The sequence below is a fragment of the Pseudoliparis swirei genome, chromosome 8 (assembly GCF_029220125.1).
Source record: "Pseudoliparis swirei isolate HS2019 ecotype Mariana Trench chromosome 8, NWPU_hadal_v1, whole genome shotgun sequence".
Classification (NCBI taxonomy): domain Eukaryota; kingdom Metazoa; phylum Chordata; class Actinopteri; order Perciformes; family Liparidae; genus Pseudoliparis; species Pseudoliparis swirei.
The window spans coordinates 14233938-14248144 of NC_079395.1; the positions used below are offsets into that span (position 1 = coordinate 14233938).

At 46.9% G+C, this 14207-nt stretch overlaps 1 protein-coding gene across 21 annotated transcripts in view; it reads right to left on the reverse strand.

Moving 5' to 3' along the window:
- mbnl1 (muscleblind-like splicing regulator 1) overlaps window positions 1–14207 on the reverse strand; it is a 48385-nt gene that overhangs the window by 25026 nt on the left and 9152 nt on the right. For 19 of the 21 annotated variants that reach the window (XM_056421266.1, XM_056421260.1, XM_056421275.1 and 16 more), the window contains exon 2: window positions 10873–11816. In XM_056421266.1, coding sequence (XP_056277241.1) covers window positions 10873–11046 — 174 coding nt within the window. In that variant the 5' untranslated portion in view covers window positions 11047–11816. Of the gene's footprint in view, window positions 1–10872; window positions 11817–11940; window positions 11971–12169; window positions 12953–14207 lie in introns of those variants that run through there. The other 2 variants (XM_056421258.1, XM_056421255.1) reach the window with 2 other exon arrangements.

Below are 14207 nucleotides of genomic sequence, written 5' to 3' on the forward strand. Positions count from 1 at the left end.
GACCAGTTGATTAGATTTTGGGATCGGTCGGGTCAAAGGTCAAGGTCAAAGGTCATGAACAGGTCAAAATCTTTCGCAGAACTCAAAAAGTATTGAACCGAATCTCATAAAATTTGGTGGGATGATTGTTTATTATCCGGGGACCAGTTGATTAGATTTTGGGATCAATCGGGTCAAAGGTCAAGGTCAAAGGTCATGAACAGGTCAAATCTTCTTGCATCACATGGAATTTGGTGGGATGATTGGTTATTATCCGGGGACCATTTGATTAGATTTTGGGATCAATCGGGTCAAAGGTCAAGGTCATGGAAAGGTCAAAAAAAATTTTTTTTACCATAGCACGATAAATTTTTGTCCAATTGGCATGCAACTAATGCCAAAATGTTCATAATTCAATGCCCAATCTTGTGATATGCGAAGGTATGCGCTCTACCGAGTGCCCGTTCTAGTTTGAAGGATGTGTCGAGGTTGTCCGTGTATCCTGCGTGTCATAACGTTTACATATCTCTCTCAAAATGCAGTTAAATCAGCTTTCCTGCTGCGTTGTCGTGGGGTGACGTGATGGTGTGAGGCTCAGTTGTGCTGGCTCTGCTGTGAAGCGACTCTGTTCTCTGCCCTGCGTTCCAGAAGCTACGGTCCAAACATACGCAGAGATGAAAGCCCTTTCTCCTCACACACACACACACACACACACACACACACACACACACACACACACACACACACACACACACAGTGAAAGACACTTTGTTTTGCTGGTGAGCATCAGAGCCTCAAAGGGCCCGGCGGTTGGTTCTTTCTACTCGGTGCTCAAATATGACACGTAAACATAAAGCGTATCAGTTCCCCGACATGTCTCGGCAAACAGGAAGTAGCATGCAAATGACTGACCGAGAATATTCAGACGTGGAGGTGTGGTCTCGTCGTTGGTTTATTTGCATGTGTTAAATCAGTAACAAAGCAATGAGCAATCAATACTCTCCTTTTACAGTAAAGTACAATTGATTTTATTTTAGTTTCACGCCACTTCATTCTGCATTTCATTAGCAGTATAGTTTTCTCAGCAAAGGAGGAAGACATTAGAGAGCGACGCAGTCTCACTTGGTGCAGGAATGTTTCTCGCTGTGGCTCGCCGTTGTATTCCTCTCGTAGAGCACGAACGCCCCTCATACACTTGTAATTATGTCTCCCTCCGTGGGACTCAGTGTACACTGGGCTCCATGCTGCACAGCTTAGTGGTCGTGGAGTTGGTGGGACTGGTGGACCTTATTGAGATATGAAGGGAGTGTAAATCTGTGATAATAGTTACAGTATGCCCCCGGTGACACATTGCCACCCTCACCAATGAGGGAGACGAAAGGATGCAACACCGACCACACAGAGAGCGACAGGGTGAGCCAGACTTGTTACGGGCACGATCGATTATTACTCAAGAAATAATCTCAAGAAACACTCTGCAAACTGGAAATGACAGCGGTCCCAGATGATGTTTGGCCATAAACACACATGTGTGTGTGTGTTTAGTGGCAGCCGCACAGACCTCACTGTTGACACAGACACAAACAGGCCGGCGCACACTCAGCGAGAAGTTATTCACACTCGAGAGGGTGTTGGTTCTCAGAAATGCCTCGGTCAGATGTCACGTACACAGGAGCCTTCGCTCCAAACTTAGACCGCTCTGTCCCCCCCCTCCCCCCTTCTTTCTCTTGTCATCCATCTTTATCTCCTTTCACACAAAAACACACGTTCACGTGACTTCATCTTCGCCGCCAGTGTTTCCTCAACAGTCTCTGCTTCCTCTCCTGGACGGGCTAACGCGGTCAGTGCTGTGCTTTTCATTATCAGTAATAACTGAGCAATCTCCCAGGTATCGATTTGAGAAGCAGTACTTTATGAAAGCCAACCGGTGAATGCAGTGCGAGTACGCGAGGAGGCGTGGGAACGCTGATTTAATCATCTCTGGGCCTCCTTTTCCCAGAAGGAGAGAGACAGAGGAGTCAATGCGCAGAAATGACGAGATCCGGTCAGCAGCGAGGCGTCGATGACATCGCTCGTGTTCCCGAAATGACCGGCGTGAAAAAGACGCCGCTCATGGCGTGCCTCACAGGCCGGCGCTCAAAAGTCGGCCATCGATCTCAATGATCCATTTCGTGAACTTAAAAAGATTCTGGGGACATGTGATACTAAAGGTTAGACTTCGCTTCCAGTGTCTTAGCAGAGCATCCGCACCAAAAGCAAAAGAACATTTATGAATTTGAGTACCATTGTATTTTTTTAACCCTCCTGTTACCTTTAGGGTCAATTTGACCCCATTCAATGTTTAATGTCGGTGTTCCTTGGGGTCAATTTGACCCCAGGCTGTTTTTCACTGTGTCAAACATATAAGAAATATCAACTTTTTTATATATTTAAAGGGCTATTTAGGTAGTCAACAAACAAACATAAAGTACCTCACATTTAAACTTGGGAAACAATATTAATTCTAATAATGTTCTGGAGGTTTTAATTGCTGGGGTCAAATTGACCCCAAGGGTAAAATATGTCAGTAAATATAAAGGTAACAGGAGGGTTAAACATTGAATGGGGTCAAATTGACCCGAAGGTAACAGGAGGGTTAAATCATTACAGAGATGCTTGAAGGTGAGGACGAGACCCTTTCAGTCCTGGATAGCAGTAAGAATCACCTGAACTTGGTCACAGACGAAGGAATAAAGCCAAAGACGAGGGGAGGTGGCACCAAAAAAGAAAAGTCCTTCGAACAAGATAAAAGAAGTGTGTGTCCCCTGAGGCCCCCTCAGTTCTGGGACACCTGGATTGTAGAAGCACACAGAAATAGTCTCTTCCATCCACGGCCGAGAAGTCACCACCAGGCAGACGATTTGTTTGGTTTGCAATCACAGATTTAATCTGGCATGTTTTTTGCCAATCTGATCTCACAGACTGTAATACGACCCAAAGACCTGATCCCACTGTCAACTGGTCTAATCCTGTGTCAGCGTGCGATTATCTCCGTCCAATTTGGAATCTGGCACAAGCAGGGGAGGAGGAGGAGGGGGGGGGTGTCTCTACTTTAACTAGTCAAATGGTTTCTCTATTAATAGATAAGGAAGAAAGAGTGTGGTGGGATAATTAAATAGATTTCCGAGGATACGTGACTTTGTTTCACAAATTCTAATAATAACAAGACGAAATAAGGGATGCTTCTCTTCTCTAAGTGTATCGTTTCCTAACAACATAAATGGTGCTTTTCCCAAATAAATAGTCTACAACAGATGTAATTAAAGTAGAGTAGCGACAGCAATCATTGACGTCTACCCCACAACTCAGCCCAGACTTTTAAACAGGCAGTGTGTAAATGCAAGTGATGCTAATGCAAAGTGCTCGTACTGTTGATATATCGAGCAATAAATGATGAACCTGGTGCCAGAATGAGTGAAAAGAACTAGGTCGGGGATGCGTTGCAGTGTCAGGCGGTGCCATCAGAGCCTCCAGCAGTCGAATCAGGGCGAACACAGGTGGACCACAGGTGGTGGCACCGGTTCAGGTAGAGAAGAGACGAGGACACGCGATGGATCATAAGTAGTGAGGGTGTTGATGATGTGTTGACTTTAGCTCAATGTAAGAAGAGTTCAAAGGGAACTTTATAAAACGGATATTTAATTTGAAGGTTTGGGTTGGAATCAGAGAAAAGGAAAAGGTCGTGGACCAGACACTGGGATTTTAAGAAGGAAAGCATTAGATGGACGGCTGTCAGCTACGCCTCTCCTCGTTTCCTTACATCCTCGTGCCCTTCACCGCCAGCGGGCTTCTTACCGCGTAGCTTCTCTTGGATGTTTTTGCATGAGAGGAATGGGAAGGTCGACTATTAGACCTAACAGCTGGAGAGAGGGAGGAGCAGCGCGAAGAGGTGTTGAGAGAGTCGAGACAAACTGAGAAGCGGTGCCCTCGAGCTCCTCTCTCACCTGTCTCGTGGGAGGATAATGGCTGACTGAACGGCGATGTAACTGTTCACATGGCAGAGATGAAAGAGCTGATAAGAAAGAGAGGGAAACGAAAGAATGTGAGGGACAGAGATAGATGGAGGAGTTCAGGAAAGGCCACATCAGTTACACGCCTGAAGGTACATTGGGATTAACACCAGTTTACCCATCATTCATCCACTTTCCACTTTTTCCACTGAAGTAGCTTTAAAGTTCCTTAAAATCAAATCAAATCTATTTGTGATACTATGAGTGTCTTTGGATTTTCAGCAATATAAATTAAATGTATTCACATTGAATATTTATCTATGTATATTGGACTTAGCAAAGTAAGATTTTCACTGTCTGATAATATTTAATTCAATTCAATTCAGTTTATTTGTATAGCCCAATTTCACAAATTACAAATTTGTCTCGGAGTGCTTTACAATCTGTCCACATAGACATCCCTGTCCCAAAACCTCACATCGGATCAGGAAAAACTCCCAAATAACCCTTCAGGGGGAAAAAAGGGAAGAAACCTTCAGGAGAGCAACAGAGGAGGATCCCTCTCCAGGATGGACAGGTGCATAATATGACAATACAGTATCTTGAATCTTTAGAACAGTTAAACAATGTGAGTTTGTTTGGCTACACACATACACACACATATATATATATATATGTATGAAAAGTATTTGATCAGCGAGTGTTTATGACACTGTATATTCTGTGGTGCCTTGTTAGCGCTCTTTATTGAAGCTTTACGTCGTTTACACAAAGTAAATTATTCAAACCCAAGACACGTTGAAGCGCCGCATCACCAAATGTAAATATCTGAATTCTAGAAGTGAAAGGCTAGATTTACATATTATAAAATGACATTCATGCATTGCATCCATTTAGACACAAGCTTCATGAATACATTCCTAAAGTCAGTTTGATGTATTCGGTGTTAAAATAAAGTTCTGTGGGTTTGAGCAATGGCTGCGTTTGGGTTCAAAGTGCTGAAGGCAGATATGTTTTCATGTCTGCAGGACAGAGACAACCGTAATGACTTGAAGTTGATACTGAGACCGACGCAAAACTGGTTTGTATCAAGCTTTCATAAAAAATAATGCGTGACGATGGTTCATACCTTTCTCCGGTATGTGTGAATATCAAACAAAGCTTTGCCTTTGAAGTGACAGGTGACATCACCAACACCTGCTAGAAATGCATGCGGCAAGTAGTGTATGAGTTTTAGATTATGTAATACTGCAATCTCGGAGAAGCAAACAACCCTCGGGCTATGTACAGTAGAATATGTCTATCAGAAAGAGAGAGAGAGAGAGAGAGAGAGAGAGAGCGCGAGAGAGAGAGAGAATTAATCATTGTATCAGTTGCGTGATGAAGGGGCCCAGTGTGACGGGAGGGACAGGGACGGCTGACACCGAGAAGAAAAGACTGTTGTTGCTGATCTTCCGTCACATAGAAGACGCACAGCTAAACCGATCTGACGAAGATGCACACACCATCAAGGCATGAGCAGACCGAGGAATGTCTGTGTGTGTGTGTGTGTGTGTTCAGGCCTGGATTAGACTGGTCCAAACACAAATCTCTCCAGCATGAAAGTGAGAAGGACGTAACAGATCCCACTCGCTCAAATCAAAGCCCCTGCAATGTGACTCAGCTCTTATCTATTGAAAGCTGCTCATTTCAATCGGAGCGCAGCCAAACAGACAGCACTGTGGTATGAATAGCTCTCTTCTCGTAAAAGCTGAATGTTATGGATGACTGACACCCGGCCTTGTTGATTTAAAGGAGAGACACTTCCATTGTGAATGCACACACAGAAATCCCATTAAAAATCCAATTAGGGAGTTCCCACACGCCGACTGCAGCGGAGACGAACGCACAAGGACCCAGGAAACAGAGATCGTCTGAACTCCATCGCGTCACTGCAGCGCTAGCGGCACGAACGCAGAGCTACTCTGAACGAAGTCGCTGATCCCAGGTCTGACGAAAAACTTCCAGAAAACACATCTGTCCTTTACACTGTGCACAGGCGTCTTACTTCGTACTCCTCTCAAGGTTTTGGCGTGAAGCCATTAATGCAAGCAATATGAGAATAACACGACTCGATTCCGATATCATCACAACAACATGCAGATAAACCAACTCAACTTCATTTCATTTATTTATTCGTACAGGGACCGTACACATTAATCAACCCATGGGTAAATGTGTTAACATTAGCGAAGGCTACATTTTAGCTTTGGTCCCTGTGGCCAGATGTTACAGCCGATGTTACAACTCAACGACTGGCGCTTGGTCAGCGCCCCGTCGGGGCTTCCCACTGAGTCCAATGAAAACCCACCAGCTTCATTATTAGACGGTCAGAGCGAGATCGTCCACACAGGGCCACGCGCTATTCCTTCGCCTAACACGTGGGTTTGTTGCCTCAACCGAACTTCCTGTGAGGACAGAAGTTCATTTGCAAAAGACGCTCTTTGTAACGAGAAACTGAGGCGCTGTCCCTGGCCTGGAGGAGTTCGTAGAGCGCCACAGTTTGACCGAGCGTTGGGAGTGAATGTGTTTGAACTTGTGTCTGAATGTGACTCACACCCAAGGAGAAGTTTGATCTACTGTTTAATATATTTAAGACATAGTGTAACAGCATAGTAACTTAAAGAAAATAAGCTTAAAACTAGGATACAAATAAATCTACGCTTAGAAAAATAACACACCTAAACTAATTCTATTATTGTTGCCCTGGGTTTTATAAGTTGGGCAATGCAGCCTTCACCTGGCCACGTGCACAGTGTGTGACAGGAGAGTCAAATAGGCATTTACCCCACATATAGGTCCAGTCCGCCATCTCTCAGTGTGTGTGTGTGTCTAACCTTACGACTTCCATCTCACCGCTGAACATAAACATGCTGTCAAAATATGATCAGCCAAATGAGAGAAAAGACAGATAGGAAGACCAACAGTGAGAGACAGAGAGGAATAAGTGTACCCGCCCTCTGCTCTGCAGGAATGTAATCTTGGCTAAGACCCGCGTGGCAACACAAAGAAACCCGCTGCAACAGCGCCACTACAACTGAGACAACGCACACATGGTCACGCGCATGCACTTGGCCTCGTTTTATTCAGAACACAGACGTGATGACACTGGGTGTGTCAGACTGGCAGGTAGACAAAGTACAAAGTCTATGCTGTGTGTGTGTGTGTGTGTGTGTGTGTTCAAACTGTTATCACTCATAATTGTATGACATGGACAGCAGTGTGGGGGGTGACGGACATGCTGCTGCTTCTAGGTTCACACAAAGTCTCTAGTTGATGTCACTCCAGCTCCTAAACTCATGCTACATGGGTTTATAATGTGTGTGTGTGTGTGTGTGTGTGTGTAACAGGGCGTTATGTGAACCACCCTGTCCAGGGATGGGTGTGGCCTGAAGTAAATGAGGCAAAAACCAGACTGAGCAGGAAATCAAGTCGAAGGAGTTACCAAGACGGGAGGAGAATGAAAACATGCAACGGTGGACTAGAATAGGCTTGCATCAAATAAAAGTGGGATGGTACAGAACTTGAAATAAAGCTGGCAGTTTACCCCTGTGTGGGTGGAGCTGCAGTGTTACAGTTCATTTCCTGTCAAGCGTAACCTATATGAGTTCAGATTCATCCTCGTAGAAACCAGTGAGGCAGGCATTCGTGCGCTTGCAACCGGAGCCGATTACCATACTCCCAACGGACTGGGAATACTTGAGTGAAGCAAGGAGAGAAGTCAAGAGATTGTAACTACTGCCGGTTAAAACTAGGTTACTTCCCCAACATATTATTTGAAGCTCTTCCTGTAGTTTTGTGAGACTCGGTGCCGCACCACGCGTTTCCACCCGTCTCATCGGTTATTCTGTGAGCGTGTCTCTAAGGGCAGATCCCAAAATGTTGCCGGAGATCGTTTAGACGGATTTAGAAACAGCGTCCGCGTGAAAGTTAATCATTGATCGACAAAGTTACAGAACTGACTTTAAGCCTGGGAGCTCTGGCAGCCACTGCTCTTCTCCAAATATTTACCCTGCTCGGACATAGCTGGTCTGTCTGTGCAGCACCAAGCAGATACACCGGCAACGGAAAGGACTGCCCTCTGAGGTTAAGGCCTGTAGGTCGGAGGCCAGTGAACACACACACACACACACACACACACACACACACACACACACACACACACACACACACGCACACACACACACACGCACGTGTTGCTTGGAGACATGCACCCACACACCACCACCACCACCACCACCTACTTTCAATTGCATGCCCTAGATGTAAACTTGGTTTGGATTGATTGTCTTGCTTCGGGGTAGAACATCCACATCTGATTACCGCCATGAACATCTTCCAATGAAAAATGGTGATCTAACTCTTTTTTTTGCTATTTCTGGTACAATAATATTCCCTGCTCTAATTCCCTTAGCATTGACTCTACTAGCGCGGTTTAGTTTAGGTCACATGTGTATCTCTGAGGGTGATCTCTGTATGATAATTGGTGTGTGTGTGTGTGCCCCATGTAAAAAGAAGGGCAGAGAGAGAGAGAGAGAGAGGCTGTTGGGGAAATGACTGGGTTTGGGTGTGACCTGCTCAGCTATGCACTGGTGATCATGTGAGACCTGTTCTAATTATACACTTCTCAAGAAGAAGGCCGATCCTCTCTCATGGGCAGAAAGTGTGTGCATGTGTCCAAGAGGCTGCAGTGTGTGTGAGTGTGTGTGTGTGTGTGTGTGTGTGTTTGGGCGTTCGGGTTGAAGTCGAGTAATGGGGAGTGATGTGGCTTCATGCAACGCAACTAAATCTATGTGAAAAGTAGAATACCCAGGTGTGAATATGTGGGTCAAAGTAAGAGGAGAACTAAAACAATGTTGTGAATGTGTTCGTGTCTACATGTTTGTCACGACAAATTTCCCCTTGGGGATTAATAAAGTATATATCTATCTATCTATTTTAGGTATTTTCCTCTGTATACGTGACACTGAACTGCCGTTGCTTCTGTTTCCCTTCATTCTTCTCTCTCTCACTCTCTCTCTCTCACGCATGTTCCTTCTGTTTCCACTGCGAGTTCTTAGAGACCTGCTCTGTTTTTCATTACCAGTGGAAAAAAATGTGGCGTACAGTTAAAAAAAAAAGTATCACCCATCTCCATTAATACACAGGTCCTAGTGGAAAAATGAGTCCAAAGTACTAAAATAGGCCCCTTGGTTCCCTCAAAAAGCCTCCATATGTCTGCCAGCTACTCCTTTCCAGTGGTTGACCTTTACCTCAGTGTGAGTGACAACTTAAACGTACGTTGACGTATCAAGATCCTGCTGCCTGGAGATAAAAGCTCCGCTGTGTTGTCAGTGGACGTCTGCATGTGGTCACCCTAGTGACGCGAGGGGCCCGTGACATCTCAACAGGAGAACAGCTTGTACATGTGGCCGCCATTATTATCGGTTATTATAACATTTAAATAGAAATGTTAACATCACCGAACACAGCTTTCTCACTTGGACAAAGATAACATAGATAAGCATCCAGTAGAGCAGGTCGGATCACAGGTGGTACCGACTCCTTTACGAGGAGGTGAAGCCGAAAAATGAGCGGTTGGCTGAATGTCGGCCATCATCCCTCGTTGCAGAGGGAAATTGTTGCACCCGAGAAGTGGTGATGGATGGTCACGGATAATTTGGGCAATCATTTCATGGTCTTTGTTTTCTCTTCCTCATAATTGTCTGGACTGGTTTGAATCCTGTATCATCATGTGAGTGCTTCAGGACACAAGAGAAGGACTGTGGCTCTCTCCACCGATAGGAAGGAGGAAAAGATATTAAGACGTAACAACCAATAACGACTTCATCTGCTTTATGATTTTGACAATCAACGCACACGCACGTTGTGAGGAATCTCGGGGTGAGTTCAGCCCGGGCTCGACAATGTTCCTCTGTCCACATCTGGCCATCAACACTGTTCTCCGAGTCGACACACACACGCTGTCCTCATCCTAACCCTGCCTTGTACGCACACTGCCAAGGACCACGAGTCACCGGTGGCTGCAGGCGGAGAATACAAACAGAAGTAAAGCACGCACTCACACAAACACACAAACACACACAGCCAAACTTGGGCAGGGTGTGTGTCAATGCTGTAAAGACAGATTGTGAAAGAGAGAGAGAGAAAGAAGAAGAGGTGTTTGCTTTTCTGCTGCTGCCCGAAAATGGAGAAATGACTGCATGCGGTGCCCCAAATCTGCACATATACACATATAGAGACACAAACAAACCGCCTCCAACTGCCCCGAGGCCTCTGCACGGGAAATAGTTTGACTGACTGAGAGCTACGCGATGACGCTATCGCACGGTTCCTCGTGCTGTCGAAACGCGCTGTGCTCAGGGCGTCCATAAGGGTTTGTACGTGTGACCGCCTATTCGTCGGTGTTTCTCACTCCCAGACGGACTGTGCTGATACGGTCTTCTGCGTTTGCTGATGTGCAGTGTAATCAGTTGGAGATGTGGCTGCTGAAGTAAGTGCAGTAAATACCCGCCAAAACACTCCAGCCTGTCCGAAAAAAATTCCACAGTGCAGTGTTACAGACGCCCGACTGCTGCTTCCTGAATCTAAAAGGCTGCAGCCGCCCCGCCCCCCCCTCTCTGCACCCTTGATCACATGTTAGAGTCACCTGACCAGAAATAGGCGGGATCGACTGAGAGCACATGCCGTATCCAGATGGTGCGCTCTCGCGTGACGTAGACGGTCGACAACAGCTATTTCCAGTGTAACTCCATATATTCCCTCAAACTGCCGAGCCGGCAGTACGTGCTCAGTCTCGCATCTGTGGACAATCTGTACACGCGTCTCAGATTCTACTTCCTGTTTTGCACTTCTCCTCTCTTACCTTGAGCGAGTCGAAGCAAGCGATGACCCGTCCGTTGTCCACCTGGCAGCTCTTGGCCGGATGAGCGAACTTGCACTCCTGGTCCGAGCGCGAGCACGTGCCCCTCTGGAACTCCCTGCACACCTCGAGCGTCAGCCACTTTGTGTCGCGGATGTGTGCCATGTTCATCGCCATGGCAACACGCTGGCAATAGTTATTCCGAGCTGAAATATGTTTGAGCGTGAGTAAAGTGCGTGTGTTTTTAATCCACAACTATAAAAAGGGTCTTTTGCTGATTTGTCAGTTAAGTTAAAGACATGGAAATAAAACACTCAAACTATCGGGACTATTGTTGGAAAGGCCTCCTTTTCCAAAGTGAAATGTTGCAGGACGAATGTTATCGGATATCTTTCCCGATCAATCAACCGCCGCAGACGTGTTTGTATCCAGAAGACGACTGAGCCTAACAACGGAGCTGCTGCTCGCGGCCTGACTCGACGACGACGTTCACAAGCCGACGAGGCAAAGAGCCAACCGGGCCGAGCCGTGGGCCCCGTGGTGAGGGGCCGCGAGGCAGGCAGCAACGGCGAGGGTCTGGGCGGAGCCGGCTACAGGGAGGTCACGGGCGCCGAGGACCGAGCGGAGGCCCGGCGGGTCGAAGGCGAAGGTTAAAAGGCAAGGTGGGTGAGATGCTGGCGGCGTGTCGGGCTGCTGTGGTAAGGCTGCGCAGCTGGTGGAGGGCAGATGGCAGAGCTGAGGCTGGAGCCCCTGCTGCGAGGAGTGGGTGGCGGTGGTGTTGGTGGGAGATGGACGAGCAGGTCAGAGCGTAGGCCGCGAGGTGGGCTCGGCCGCTGTCCTGGCACTCGTGTTACCGTGGCAGCAAGCGAGCGAGGCAAAGGGGAGGGTGGAGCTTCAGCTGTGGAAGCAGGTTGAAGCTGCAGCAGACATCAGGGAAGGCACTTCCTCTGGGGAGAGAGAAAGGAAAGAAATATAAAGAAGGGAAATAAAAGATGAGCGTTGGTGAGACGCATCCAAAGAACACTTTCAGGTTTATTACTCTTTCATTTATCTTTCATAGGAGGTTCTGACCTGCAGCATTTTTTAATCTGTTGCAAGGCTCTGTGGGAATTAATAAAATGTAAAGATTTCAGAAATGCAGGGGTGTCAGCTAAAACAAATACAACTTTCACCCGCCCTGCACTCTAAACACACATGGTGCGCACACACACACACACACACACACACAAAGCAGCCATTTACAACTTTCCACCTCTCCGTGTCAACGCAGGAAAATCTGATCTAATCCCGTGTCACTTACAGTCGAGTACAGCAAAGCCGGCCATTGCAAATGTGTTCGGAGGTGAAAGAGAAGGAAGAGAGTGAAAGCGGAGGGGAAGTCGAGGCAGGGCAGGAGGGAGAAGAGGTTAGTCATTTCCCTTCTTGCAAAGCGGTGTGAGAGTGGGGACCAATGAGAGTTTGCAGAGTTGCAGCAACATTCTGGGCTGAGCGCCAGGTGAGAACAGGGGGCGGAGCCAAGAGGAGGCTGACCTGCCTGCTGCGAGCGAGCGAGCGAGAGAGAGAGGGAGACTGAACTAATAATTGTACTCATTATTTCTACGACTACCTGATTTCACACAACTTTCATGAAAGATTCCAGATCATATGATTGTCCATGAACTCATTTCTAAATAAAAAGCCCCATCATGATCACTGCTGCCATGAGGCCAAACCGACAGCAACGTGCCGACTGTAAAACATACGTGCAGTACGCTCATAAACCAAACTGTTTTAATGATTACATACAATTTTGGCAGACGATTGTATTTCTGGTGAATCCGTCGTACGGGGGCTTGCGAGGGGAATTTGAACGACTGGGCTCCCGTGGGCCGAGTCGGCTCTTATCGCACCGACGGGGCAACTCACCACACCCTGTGTCGAGAAATCGCTTTTCCCAGAACAGTATTTGCACCTTCAGCAGCGCTCTGAAGCGCTTCTAGCTTTACAGCACTGCAACGCTGCAACGCTGCAACACACCACATCGGAGCCCTGCAGCAGTGCAGCCCAGGTCATGATGACCAAGCAACACGGATATATGTTACAGAGTGAGGGGGGGGGGGGGGGGCTGCTTCAGTTCACCTTGGGTGACCCCTGCGATAGCAAAAGTAGCATGACTGCTAAACGTGACCTTTGGAGCGCGAGCGTAATCATACCACAAGCTCTACAAATACCCGAGCCCAACATACATCTCACACACACACACACACACACACACAATCCTCCATATCATGCACTTTAGAAGGTAGACAATACTAATTGGACAAAGTGTGTCCAGATTTAACTTTGGGTTCTGAAATTAGCGTTCACAATTTTATCTCCATTGCTGTGAAAATGCCGAGTCAGCCCGGTCTAATCTCTCGTGTAACACTGTATGCCCTTGAATAATATCACACCATGTTGATGTTGCGTGTGTTTATCGCTACAGCTCCGTCTGATAGGGCTGATGGCAACACCGTTATACGACCCAGATATACTCTGTAAGAAGTTGAGTTCAGGTGAGCAAGGATCTGTGAACTCAACCCACAGCTGGACAAGAACTGAAGGATGAGAAGTATCACAACATGTTTTAAATTGAAGGAGCTATTTGATTTGTTATTCAATCAAATGAGAAACTGTGTTGACTCTGAAAACGCCCCCTGCGTTCTGTCTGGCTCCCTAATCTGTTTCTATGGTTTCTATTAGAGTCAGATGAGCACACATATCTGTGAGAGAGACAACGTGATGCGGTATCAGAGTGATAATCAGCGCTCATTATGATCCATCATGTCTGGACACGGGTGTCCTTCCCCTATTGATTTCTTCACCTCGACGGTCTTTGTCAGTATGCCACTCCCGCTATCTAATTCCACTTAACTGCTGGTGCTCTTTGCGCTCACAGCATCCATTTCAAATAGATGACTTATTAATATGATCTACTTATCTACTCTAAACCGCAGGATTTAAACTGCTTTAACCAGTGGATCCGCTCTCCCCAACTCCATCCACGCCTCTGCCTTTGCGCCCTCGACGTAACTGTCTGGCCTGCATTCTCTTCGAGCATCCTCAGCAGCAACTCCCTCAGACTCCAAGGTCTTGCAAGCTGGTGCAAGGTCGACCACACTGGAGAGGGCAGATGGCGTGAGAGAGAGAGAGAGCAAACGGCCGTATACTTCCTCTCGACCTTTCGGACATGTGGCAGAAGCATGACATGGCTGCGAGAAGAGGAAGTGTGTGTCGTCCATACCAGCAGATCATCATCAGCTGACGGTCATGTGACCCCACCTTATGCCGAAATGGCACAAACGGTTTCTGATATGAAA